Source organism: Ipomoea triloba, chromosome 14 (assembly GCF_003576645.1).
Source record: "Ipomoea triloba cultivar NCNSP0323 chromosome 14, ASM357664v1".
Lineage (NCBI taxonomy): Eukaryota > Viridiplantae > Streptophyta > Magnoliopsida > Solanales > Convolvulaceae > Ipomoea > Ipomoea triloba.
The window spans coordinates 21,943,571-21,956,216 of record NC_044929.1 but is presented as its reverse complement, the minus strand read 5'-3'; the positions used below and the strand labels follow the sequence as shown (position 1 = coordinate 21,956,216).

General features: G+C 37.9%; 2 protein-coding genes across 2 annotated transcripts; both read left to right on the top strand.

Moving 5' to 3' along the window:
* The first annotated feature begins 2,016 nt into the window (after positions 1–2,016).
* On the top strand, positions 2,017–6,270 carry LOC116004181 (GDSL esterase/lipase LTL1-like). The gene is made up of 5 exons (XM_031244128.1): positions 2,017–2,295; positions 3,609–3,736; positions 3,818–4,060; positions 5,318–5,570; positions 5,784–6,270. The coding sequence occupies exons 1-5, from the start codon at positions 2,046–2,048 to the stop codon at positions 6,014–6,016; spliced, it is 1,107 nt and encodes a 368-aa protein (XP_031099988.1). The 5' UTR covers positions 2,017–2,045; the 3' UTR covers positions 6,017–6,270.
* A 1,294-nt stretch (positions 6,271–7,564) lies between these two features.
* On the top strand, positions 7,565–10,720 carry LOC116004903 (26S proteasome regulatory subunit 4 homolog A). Its single transcript, XM_031245101.1, has 6 exons — positions 7,565–8,112; positions 8,764–9,009; positions 9,547–9,716; positions 9,792–10,008; positions 10,110–10,250; positions 10,343–10,720. The coding sequence occupies exons 1-6, from the start codon at positions 7,639–7,641 to the stop codon at positions 10,424–10,426; spliced, it is 1,332 nt and encodes a 443-aa protein (XP_031100961.1). The 5' UTR covers positions 7,565–7,638; the 3' UTR covers positions 10,427–10,720.
* Positions 10,721–12,646: the final 1,926 nt, after the last annotated feature.

The following is a 12,646-nucleotide window of genomic DNA, read 5'->3' as shown; positions in this document are numbered from 1 at the left end:
TTTTTTCCCTATATAACCCAAGGATCGACTCTCACTAGCGGTAAAGTGGGATCAACCTTTCAAAGTGATGGGAGATTTTTTGCACAGTATAAAGGTCCAGTCTTTGCGTTCGACTAGTTACCATGGTTTACATCCTCCCAAATACTTTAATTTGTCGAGTCAGGGCACCGGAGGCATTGAGGTTGAGGATTCAACCTTTTAGAAAGAGAGAGAATTAAGCATATAACAAACACTTCAACAATAAAAAGTTTGCCTACTATGGTAAGTTATAATTAATTATAAGTTTATAACTAGTCAAGAGTGGAACTAACCAAACAAATTGTTCCACCAATTAAAAACGAACATGCATGCATCCAAACACGCCCAAGATGTGAGTAGGCAGATAGTCCATTTAATTTCCAAAGGACAAATGAAATAATGTGATGACCATAAATGCATGAATTGGTACAATATGATTTCAATACCAACAGCAATGGGTCGCACGCCAACCCCTTCCCTATGCCACCACCAGTTCTCCCCATAGCAGATTTTCTTTTTTGGAGCCAAACAACGAAAAGCATTCATTCACTATCTATCAAAACAGCATTACAAATAAAAAGAGGAGGTAAAGATAACTACTCCCAACAATCAGACGTATAAAATATTCTCTAATTAACAAGTTGGTAATCCTATTTGTAGAAAATAATTCCCTAAGGGGCGTTTGGTTCAGGTAATCTCAGATTACCTAGGCAATGTGAGTCTGGTAATGTTATATTACCGTGTTTGGTTCAAGCTATGAGATTACCTAGTAATGTTATATTACTTCAGTGATGATGTGGCGGTAATATTTCAAGGTAATGTGATTACCTCCATTTTCTTAAGTAATCGAAGATTACCTTGAAATATTCCAACTTTACCCTTGTTAACTAACCATTATATAATAATAATAATAATTATTATTATTATTATTATTATTATTATTTTGTTAAATTATGAGCCATTGAAAAAGAAAGAGGCTTACAAATTAACCAAAACGTTTTTAAAAGTAAAGTATTTTTACACCTTTCATTTTCTACAAAGGCATTTATGTAATTGATATAGTGTCACCTAAAATATAACCTCCAACCAAACAAGTTAATATTACATTCCTACAACTTTAACCAAACACATAAGGTAATCTTACATTCCCTTAATCTCCCATTACCTCTCCGGAGGTAATCCTATTACCTAAGATAATCTAAGATTCCGTGAACCAAATGATCCCTAATTAATAAGTGGACAACCCTATTCCTTTATCGTTTAACAAGATTTTTAAATATAATTTGGCTCTCTGATCTTTTCAATGTTTATTGGCCTTTTGATTATTATTATTGACAAGCTGATTATTATTATTATTATTATTATTATTTTCAAAAAAAAGGAGAAGAATTCGCCTAGCCCAGAAAGTATTACAATAAGCTAACGTAAACTAATTTGGCCTATGTTGATTATAGCCGATTGACTCAAACTAAAAAGATCTCCAACTTGAAACCTTGTAGTTACTAAATCAACCTACAGTTTTGCTAACTTGGTTGGGACTAAGGTCATGGGAATGCATGACAGTACAGACTTCACTCAGAACACACTTCCAAATAAGGATTCCATAGAAAAGCAAAAGAGAATTGCATGCATAATTTTCAAACTAGGTAGCTGATAGCTGTAGGCCAACGGGATGCATAGTTGCATATATACGTACATGAACATATATAGATTTCTTTAATCGTACGTTCTACTGCAACACTGTCGAGGCGAGGCGGACTTTCGCCCACTCCGAACCCTTAAAGCCCCGTAACGTTGTGTTCAGCGCAAGTAGGCCACAGTTCTGCGTCGTTTGTCGTTCAATGCCGCAGTGATCGGATAGGCATAGCCTGCATGCCCATTTATTACCTCTAACCACCGTAAACCAACCAATAATTAACTTGCATTCCTATAAAATCATATCATATCACATTCCAACAAAAAGGAAAGTGCATATATGCACAAAGTAAATTAAAAAGGTCCATCATAATAATCTCACTATCATATCCATGGGTTGTAGTTCAATTATTGCTCCGATGACGACCGTTTTAGTGGCGGTTATGGTGGCTGCCGCGTTCTGGGATGGGGCGGCGGCGGCCCGTGCGTTCTTCGTGTTCGGCGACTCGCTGGTTGACAACGGCAACAACAACTACTTGTTCACCTCCGCCCGGGCTGACTCGCCGCCTTACGGCATCGACTATCCCACTCACCGCCCCACCGGCCGCTTCTCCAACGGCTACAACATCCCTGATCTTATCAGTCAGATTTCATTTCTACTCTCATCTACTCATCTTCACTAATAACCATTATATTAAATTGAGTGTTTTCACTTTTGGCACCATTAACACTAACATATAGTGTTATTTTATTTTCTACCTGTAACCTATAGTAACGAGCCACCTTCACAAGATGGTGAAATTCACTCACTACAAATTTGAAAGTTGGAAGACGTCAATTTAATGAGAAAATTAGTTGGGGCATTAAGTTGAATGGCTTGTTTCTATGTAGTTATGGCAATTTAGTGGGAGGGATGGCAGAGATTAAAAAAAAAAAAAAAAAAAAAAAAAAAAAAAAAAAAAAAAAAAAAAAAAAAAAAAAAAAAAAAAAAAAAAAAAAANCGGTTCATAACTACTTTCTCAATCTACAATTGTTTCCAGGCTCAAACCCACTCCCATCATCAATGTAGAATGTAGGAGTGTTAACCGGGACACCGGATGCCACATGTGTAGAGTAACTCCTATTTATAGCACAATTTTGTAAATTTATTTAGTCATACTCTCGTCTCAAGGAGGCAAGCAAAATTTTACCGGCTAGGGTCGAGGGGCGAGGGTTTACTACTCACACAGTCGAGTGGGGTTTACCTCGTTAATCCAAAAAAAGAGACAATCAAAATAAAAAATAATCCAAAAAAAGGAGACAAGCAAAATAAAAATAAAAATAAAAAACAGAGAAGAAAAAAAATAAAAGTGAATTGAAAATAGCCTTAGAGTAACTCCATTTATGTGTTTTAAGAGCTTTTTTACTTTGTTGGAAAAAAGAAAGTCAGATTGGTATAACACATACTGATCAGCAATTGGAATGGCTGCCAGCTAGGTGACCACTCCGATATGATTTGAAGTGCGAAGCTCATGAAAAAAAAAAAAAAAAAAAAAAAAAAAAAAAAAAAAAAAAAAAAAAAAACCTTGCTCGTTAGGGTAAGACTCTGATATCATACATATATATAGATAGTGAGTGAATGCGTTTGTTTTTTTTTTTTTAAATGAGCGAATACTTTATTATGAGGAAAGAAGAGAACTTAAATAGTCTTTCATACAATAGTTTTTAAGCTAATAATATGGTGACTAATTCTAACAAAGTCAAAAAAAGTCTAATCACACACATAAAACTAAATAAATTGAACTAATATACATCATTCCTTTACAAATCTTGTGTCTTTATGCGCAATCTGCCACCTACTAGTTTGGTTAAGTTGTCCCAAATCCTATACCATAATTGTCAAGAGCTCAACTAGTGAAAGAAATCTTTTATGTATTCTTTAGGTTGACATCTTTTTTGGTGATAATGGCATGCAGGCCAAGCAATTGGTTCAGAGTCTACACTGGCCTACTTGGACCCAGAGCTGAGGGGCCAGAGGCTACTAGTTGGCGCCAACTTCGCTTCTGCCGGAATCGGAATTCTCAACGATACCGGCATTCAATTCGTAAGTCTTTCAAGCAATTAAGCAAACACTTGGCATGCATCATCCTACATGTTATAACTTCCATTGGTTCATTATGCGTAGGCAAACATAATAAGAATCGCGCAACAGCTTCAGTTTTTCGAGCAGTACCAACAGCGAGTCGGAAGTTTGATCGGAAGCGCGCCGGCGGCGATGCTTGTGAACCAGGCGCTCTTCCTCATCACCCTTGGTGGTAACGATTTCGTTAACAACTACTTCTTGGTGCCCGTCAGCGCCAGGCGGATTCAGTTCTCCATCCCCAATTTCTCCCGGTATCTCATCTCGGAATACCGCAAGATCTTGATGGTAATATCATATATTCTAATAATTTTACTAGTTAATTTGAAAAAAAACTTAAGTAATAGAGATAAATATACGAATTTGATTTTTCTTCTTTTTGCACATTTAAACTCGTACCATATTCAAGTTAAGGGCACTTATGAGAGGGAATTGACCTAAAACTCTCTCTCATAAGAATGTGAGTGTATAACCACTCAGGCCAACCAAGTTAATTTTTTTTCTTCAATTATATGAGATAAACATTTTCAGTATCCCTCAAGTGCTTTGTAATTTAACAAAATATTAATGAAAATGATCAACTTAAAATTGCTCGGAATAGTTAAAAAACACAAGTTATGATACAAATAATAACAAAAAGAAATAAGTACCAAGGGCCTGTGGGGGTGTGAATAAAATGAGACGAGTTTCTTATAATTCTTTAATGTCTTATCCAACACTAATAAGAATAGTCTCAATGTATAAATCCTAATATACAAATCTATGGTCCAACCAAAATACAAAAAGAAGTAAGTCAACAGCACAGTAATGATAAAACTTGATTGCATTTATTTCCCTCACCAACCATATCCTGAAGCAACAAATATAATGTCCTTGTTCAAAGCTATTTTCAAAGAAAAGGAACAGTCATTGCCGGCAAGAACATAAATTTGCCGAGGTCCAGCAGGTACGTGATCTCTGTTCACTTAATTAAAGTGAGCAAAAGTGATAATATTTCAAGAAAAATGGTAATATATAATTCAAAATTTTAAATAGGACTATTAAAGCAGGTCGGCCTGCTCCATTAAGCCCACCCCACTACAGGTATAATGTTTTGAGGGTTTTTTTACGGGCCGACTCGTTAAGCGGTGGGCTCCGCAGATCGTCCCGTGAACTAACACCTTTTTTTTTTAGAAAAAATTTGAACAACTTTGTTCAAGAAATCAACCCCATCAGTTTCGAATTGAATTCCCTTAATAAAAGCAAAGGCAAGGGAGACAAATTTAATATTACTTTTTCAAAAGATATCTTGCACTTGACTTTATCTCCATTAAATATTCTTCACTTTTGCAGTGATCAAAGCATGAACATCTTGTCAAGCACCTTGTGCTAAGATGACATGTAGTGACTCTGCCATATAAGGTCTAGCTTGTGAGTTGCGGGTCTTAGCGGGCCAAACCTGTTACACCCCTTTTTTTAATGCCATATTTTTTGTGACCCTAAGACTTGGGTTATGGTGCACTTTGACAGTACTAATTTTAAATTTACAATGTTATCTTTGTTCAGAGATTATACGAAATGGGGGCCAGAAGAGTGTTGGTGACAGGAACCGGACCGCTAGGGTGTGTTCCTGCAGAATTGGCCCAAAGGAGCCTAAACGGGCAGTGCGCAGTGGAGCCTCAGCAAGCCGCCGCTATATTTAACCCGCTCCTTATTCAAATGATCGCCGATCTCAACCAACAACTCGGCTCCGACATTTTTGTCGGTGTCAATGCCATGCAAATGCAAAACGATTTCATCAACAATCCCCAAGCCTATGGTTCGAACAAACTCAATACCTATCTCCATCCCATTCATTCATACCAGTGTCTTTTGCACCGGTACAATTATACCTATTTTTGAATTGTACCAAGTACTGATGGTACTATGATACAATTCTAAAAGCATACCCGATACAAAAAACACCAGTGTTTATTGACATTGTATAAACTTTATTATCTGACATATTATCTTTTGATGTTAAAAATTATAGGATTTGTCACGTCGAAGGTAGCATGTTGTGGACAAGGGCCTTACAACGGGATTGGACTGTGCACAGCAGCATCTAATTTGTGCGCAAACAGGGACGAGTATGCGTTTTGGGACCCATTTCATCCGTCGGAACGGGCCAACCGACTAGTAGTGCAAGCCATTTTGACCGGAACCAATAAGTACATGAGTCCGATGAATTTAAGCACTATTATGGTCTTGGATTCTAAGGAGTAGTCAACTATATATGTTGCTGGTTATAAGAAAACCCTTCGTTAATTCTTATTGCTACATATATATGTTGTGATGGCTACATATATTCAGATAGTATAGAAGTTCTGGTCATTTCGATATGTATTGTGTAATAATAATATGTAGTATGAGTTAAATGGACAATTGTTTTCTACTTATTTGAGATTTGTGGATTAGGTGCCTATGGGGAGAAAATTGTTGGTTCAAGCTCTGAATTTGTTTCTGAATAATGTTGTTAATGGATGTGTGTTACAGTCTTGGCTCTGTTTTGGGTGGCCAGGTGGGGTGGAGTTTGGGTTTGTTTAGTATATTATTCTGATGGGTAGTATATTATTCTGAAGCCCTAAACTGGCTATTCATGAAGGGCTTGGTTGGCTGGTTTTTACAAGTTTCATTGCTAAAGATGACACTTTACTCACTTGGTTGTTGAGAAGCACTTTTGATGGACATTGTGGCATATGCAGGATACACTTTCGCAGGTTTGTCCTTGGCTATCTTGGGGATGATATTATGGAACTATTCATCTATTCGTACTTGGGCGGAGGAGGCCGGTGAAGGACGAAGTTTAACACCAGATGGGTAGGGAGATTAGTGGACGGAGGCTTGAAGAGTCAAGTCCAGGCATCGTGCCTATAGAAAAAGTTACAGGGTATAAGAAAATAAAATTGCACCTTCCCTGTGAAGCTTGATCCGAACACTTTTTGATGGCATAGGCAGAAGTCCTTTACTAAGAATCGACACAAAAGGGCGGCCCAAATAGTAAATATTATTATATAAATTAAAAGTTAAGGCCTCAAGCCACTCCGACTAAAGTGTTTGTAGTGTTCAAATAGTGATGTCCTGATGAGAAGCAAGACATCTTATTTATAGCAGAATCCTTGTTACTGCACTGTCCATGTGTATGGCTCATGATCCCCTTCCCTCGCCATCCTACACGTGTCCCATGGCAACGACGTGATTCCACACCGCACAACACCTACCACCTCAAGAAGAAGGGACACGGTGGGGCGCGAGGCACGCCTTGCCTACCCCGGGGCCAACGCCCCAACTGACTTGCTCATCTGGTTGCCCCGCGACAGCTCGTATAACACCCCGCACCACCGCCCTGTGCTGCTCTAGAAACGAGAGCGCGAGACACACCCCCTCCAGTGGGGGCAACAACCCCTTTCTTGCCTTTCACCACCTGTTGGCGACACTCATTCAAGTCAACCCACCACCTTCTACGTGATCCCCACCTCCTTAGACCTGTCCAACCCAACAACAAGCCCATAACAATATCTTCATAATTATTATAGTCGATGATGATTAAATTGAGTATCAATCGAGTAAAATTATCAAAATCGATGATCAAATTAAACGCAAAGAGTTGTTTAGAACTAAATCGAAAAAAATTATTATAGTCGATGATTAAATTGGTATTAGCTCTAAAAAATTAAATATAAATAGGCAAAAAAATATTTGTTTATTTTATCAAATTTTTTTTTTACAATTTTATTTTATCATTTAATCTTGCCTCATCTATTAGATTTCTTGAGAGGAACGAAACTAGTTGATTCCCGTCTAAAACCCCTGCTGTTACCTTTCCTCACCTCTGTAGAAGAAGAATCATGGGTCAGGGAACTCCCGGAGGTCTAAACAGGCAGCTTCCCGGAGATCGGAAAAACGATGACAAGAAGGAGAAGAAATTCGAGCCGGCGGCGCCACCTGCGCGCGTCGGACGCAAACAAAGGAAGCAGAAAGGCCCCGAGGCGGCGGCTCGGCTTCCGACTGTCACTCCGCTCACCAAGTGCAAGCTCCGGCTCCTGAAGCTGGAGCGCATCAAGGACTATCTGTTGATGGAGGAGGAGTTCGTGGCCAATCAGGAGCGATTGAAGCCGCAGGAGGAGAAGACCGAAGAGGATCGATCGAAGGTCGATGATCTCCGTGGAACGCCGATGAGCGTAGGTAATCTGGAGGAGCTGATTGACGAGAATCATGCCATTGTTTCTTCTTCCGTGGGGCCCGAGTACTACGTCTCTATCTTATCGTTCGTCGATAAGGATCAGCTCGAGCCTGGATGTGCAATTTTGATGCACAATAAGGTAATTGAACTAATTATCTCCGATAGATTGTTTATTTATCTTCTTCTGAATGTGCATATTGAAGTAACAATGCTGAATGAATCTCTCCTTGGTTTCATGGTGCAAATTAGGATCTCAGATAATAATGAGCTAGGGTTAGCAATTATTGATATCTAGGGTAAACAATTCAATTATTCATCATTGCTTATGATTATTTTGCTATATGCTTGTGCAAATATAATATACTATAGCTTTAAAAAAAATGCTTGCAAAGGTTATGCAAATTCACCCAAGTTTCCTGCTAGCTTCCAAGAGCGCAGGGTTAATGGATGGAAGCTAAGGATTTAATGTTGTATCTGTAAACGAGTATCATTACTTTTGATAGTGTGTTAATTAGCTAAATGACCATAACAGTAGAGACCATGTCTTTGAATCTTTGGTGGTTGATAATTTTGCTCAAGCTTCACAATTTTGTATGCTCAAATTCAGATATCTGTTTTCATCACTATTGTTTCCTATTACTCCGTATCATATATGAGGTTCTTTCTATTTGCAAGGACTGAGGGGGAGGGTGCATAAACATACTTCTGGGTATCAAAGGAGGCATTAGTCAATGAACTGTGTGTTTTCATCATTTATTGTGTTCTGACAATACTTCTTGATTCTTTCCAGGTTTTGTCTGTAGTTGGGCTTCTTCAAGATGATGTTGATCCCATGGTATCTGTAATGAAGGTTGAAAAGGCTCCTTTGGAATCTTATGCTGATATTGGTGGATTAGATGCACAGATACAGGAAATTAAAGAGGCAGTTGAGCTTCCATTGACACACCCTGAATTATATGAAGACATTGGTATTAGACCTCCAAAAGGAGTAATTCTGTATGGAGAGCCTGGCACTGGAAAAACTTTGCTTGCAAAGGTTTGCTTGAAATTTCATATTCGTTGCAGTTTTAAATGGTTTTAAGTTATGCGATTTTTTTTTTTTAATGTCAATGATAGTGTATGACAAAATCTGTATGGATCTGGTTATGTTAAAACAACTTACTGTTGGTGTTAGTTTAGTTTAACACGGTGGGGTCACTTCTATGTGGATGCAGATCTGTTTATATAGCATATACATATTCTGGAGTATGGAAAACGGAACTTGCATCATACAGTGGCTATGACCATTACTCAAGAATCTAGATTAAGCTTATGATATACTCCTCATTGCTCTTACAATTCAAGCTTTTGCAATGCATGTGATCTGTTTATATTTGCCTATACATTATAACTGTCAACATTTGGGATACACTGCTTTATATGTTATGCACTAGATCTGCTTCTGCTTGCATTTCATTTTACTAATTGATGATAAAGAGATCCAGTCTGGTGATTTGTAAAAGTATTTAGAATAGATTCTCTGCTGGGTTATATGAAAGAATACCCTAATATGGATATTGTTTGTGTTATTCAGGCAGTAGCAAACTCCACTTCTGCAACTTTCTTGCGAGTTGTGGGAAGTGAACTGATCCAGAAGTACTTGGGTGATGGTCCCAAGTTGGTGAGGGAACTGTTCAGAGTTGCTGATGAACTCTCGCCTTCCATTGTCTTCATTGATGAAATTGATGCAGTTGGTACTAAAAGGTATGTTTTTTGACATTATCTCTTGGAGATATAAGATGTCATGGATTTCCGAGTTTTTATGCATTCCATCTATAGGTATGATGCACACTCGGGTGGTGAGCGTGAAATTCAGAGGACCATGCTGGAGCTGCTTAACCAGCTAGATGGTTTTGATTCTAGAGGAGACGTTAAGGTAATTTTGGCAACCAACAAAATTGAGTCTCTTGATCCTGCACTGCTTCGCCCGGGTAGAATAGATAGGAAGATTGAATTCCCTCTTCCTGATATCAAGACAAGGAGGCGCATTTTCCAGGTATATGCATTTTTCATGATTATATTAAACATGAAATCAATTTTACCCGATTAATCTAAAATGACTTTTGTTATTGAGCAATATTTTCTCTATATAAACAGATCCACACCGCAAGAATGACATTAGCTGATGATGTCAACTTGGAAGAATTTGTCATGACCAAAGATGAGTTTTCTGGTGCTGATATCAAGGCTATTTGCACTGAAGCTGGATTGCTCGCTTTAAGAGAGAGGCGAATGAAGGTGCGACATATTTCTGTTGCTTCCGCATATCTAATGATATCTATATCTAAGACGGCATGAGTAACAATTCAAAAATTTTGCCAATTTTGTAGGTGACCCATGCAGATTTCAAGAAAGCAAAAGACAAAGTTATGTTCAAGAAGAAAGAGGGAGTCCCTGAAGGGCTCTACATGTAATGATATCTCTCTCATTACATCTTAGTTCTGTGAAGCATAGTGAGTTTTATTCTTTTCCTTGAAAGCTTCAAGCTCCCTTGTACTTTTACGTCTGTCAGAGAACACCATCTGCCTGATTCATAGCTGCCATCTTTTCTTACTTTGAACTTTTATCTCAGAAATTCTCTTCTCCCACTACCTGTATGGGATGATTCTATTTGGGCTTTCTATTAATTTTATCTGACTTGTTTTGGGTTTTCCACTATTATGCTTTTATAGTCATTGAGTTCAAAATCAATAAATTAATTTCAGTTATTGAAATTGTACTCTACTTTTACCAGGACTAGAAGTAGTGCACTTTTAATAGTTAAAAGGCCCAATTTGGTAATCAAGTTGAGCAGTCGATGTCTGCATTATAATTTGCAAGATAAGACAAGACATCATAATTTGCAAGATAGACAACTAACATACACCGATTTATTTTTTGAATGTTTATTTTTAGTGTTTTACTTAAAAATGAACATTTATAAGTAGTCAACTAGTCTATATTACAATGTGGATTATAGTTCATGGTATAATTTGCCCCACCCTGCCCAAGTCGGGTAACTGCTTCAACATTTCTTGGTATTTGGGTTAAGACTACTAGTCTACTAGTCTATATTACAACACTAGTGCTACTTTTTAGTTACTATTGCAACAATTAGTATTGTGTTACGTGGCTACAATTAGTAAGGGGTTTTGGAGTTACCTATCACTATAAAAGTTGCTGCAACACAAACACAATGGAAGAAAGTAAAACAAGTGAAGCTTGAGTGTAAATTAACGAACTAATTAGCCATAAAAACTGGGTCATCTCTGCTAGCTATAAAAACTACGTACGTAAGTACGTAGAGTTACCTCAATTCCCCAGCGGCCTGCCATGAATACGAAACAAAACAGCTGCCTTCTTCTATGCATGCTCATTTAATTTTCCTAGCTGGAGCCTAACTAGTAACTACCCACTGGTTATATACCCGCCTACCTGCCTGCCTGCCTGCCTGCATTAAGCGAATAAAATCTCAACAAAAAGTGAGAAATGGCAAGCATTGGTGTTATGAGATTGGTGGTTAGCACTAGCAGGGGTTTGTACTATGGGAGATCAAACGCGCCGCTTCCTCGCTGCTCCATATTTATTTATTTTTGGCAACGACTGAGGAGGAAAATCATTAGTCACTATTCAGTGGTGCGTTGGTTAATTTTCGTATTAGTATTTAGTATTGAGGAATTAAGTAAGATGACATAATAATGTTATTTAAAGTGTGTGCAAAAAGCAATGGGAGTGAGCTAGGGAAGGTGACAGATCAGAGGCAAGCGAGCGAATATAATGATGTTGCCCCCGGGAAGGCTTAAGGCAAAGCAGACAGCGGGTTAGGGACACAACCCAAAACATCAAACACAATAATAATGTTGTCAATAAGGACGCCATTCGCACAAACATCAAACAACTAGTAGCTTATAAACTGTTGTCAAAAAAAAAAAAAAAAAAAACTAGTAGCTTATAAATTAGTTTTTCATCACATCACCTCACCAATAATAAACCCTCTGCTCTGCATGCCGCAGACTGTATGCAGCAACGTAACTCTAGCTTCCACCGTTGGATGAATCATATCGTCTCCTCATCATTTTTTTTTCTTTTGGTTCATTTTCCAAGAATCATGACAAATAGCAGTAGAAATTTGAGGTCTGGGATATGATTCCTCCTCGTCATGTCCTTGTTGTACTAGTCCTTCTTTTTTTTTTCTCAATTTTATGTGTATGATTGAATTCAATGGGGCTCAACTCAAACCGCTTATAATTCAAATTTGTATACATTACTTGTCATCAAACGGGCACCCTTCTACCTCAAGAAGTGCCATTACTATTCTCCAACATGGTTCCACAAAGAAACAAAGGCAAAGACTCTAATAATCATGCATGTCTGTATGTCTGTCGACAACAACTTTATTTTGTTCTCTAAACACATTTTAAGTGGATTTTTAATGGTTTTCTAATGACACGTTTACCCTCCTCTAAAATACTCATTAAGTAGTCTCAAGGCACCTCCTAATCCTCCCATCATCCACTCAACAATTTTTGTAGATCACAATCACTCTCCACCAAACACACGAGGATAACTTGATCGCATGTGAACACACAAGGATATCTCGATCCCATGTCAATTGGAGACTTAGAATAGACCACCTTTCTGGAGGTAATGCTAAT

Excerpts from the sequence above, each read along its gene's own strand:
- LOC116004903 (XM_031245101.1), top strand. The coding sequence starts at position 7,639 with ATGGGTCAGGGAACTCCCGGAGGTCTAAACAGGCAGCTTCCCGGAGAT. Across the intron at positions 9,010-9,546 it reads GAAAAACTTTGCTTGCAAAG|GCAGTAGCAAACTCCACTTC; the intron begins GTTTGCTTGAAA and ends TGTGTTATTCAG. Across the intron at positions 10,009-10,109 it reads CAAGGAGGCGCATTTTCCAG|ATCCACACCGCAAGAATGAC; the intron begins GTATATGCATTT and ends CTATATAAACAG.
- LOC116004181 (XM_031244128.1), top strand. The coding sequence starts at position 2,046 with ATGGGTTGTAGTTCAATTATTGCTCCGATGACGACCGTTTTAGTGGCG. Across the intron at positions 4,061-5,317 it reads AATACCGCAAGATCTTGATG|AGATTATACGAAATGGGGGC; the intron begins GTAATATCATAT and ends ATCTTTGTTCAG. Across the intron at positions 5,571-5,783 it reads CAACAATCCCCAAGCCTATG|GATTTGTCACGTCGAAGGTA; the intron begins GTTCGAACAAAC and ends TAAAAATTATAG.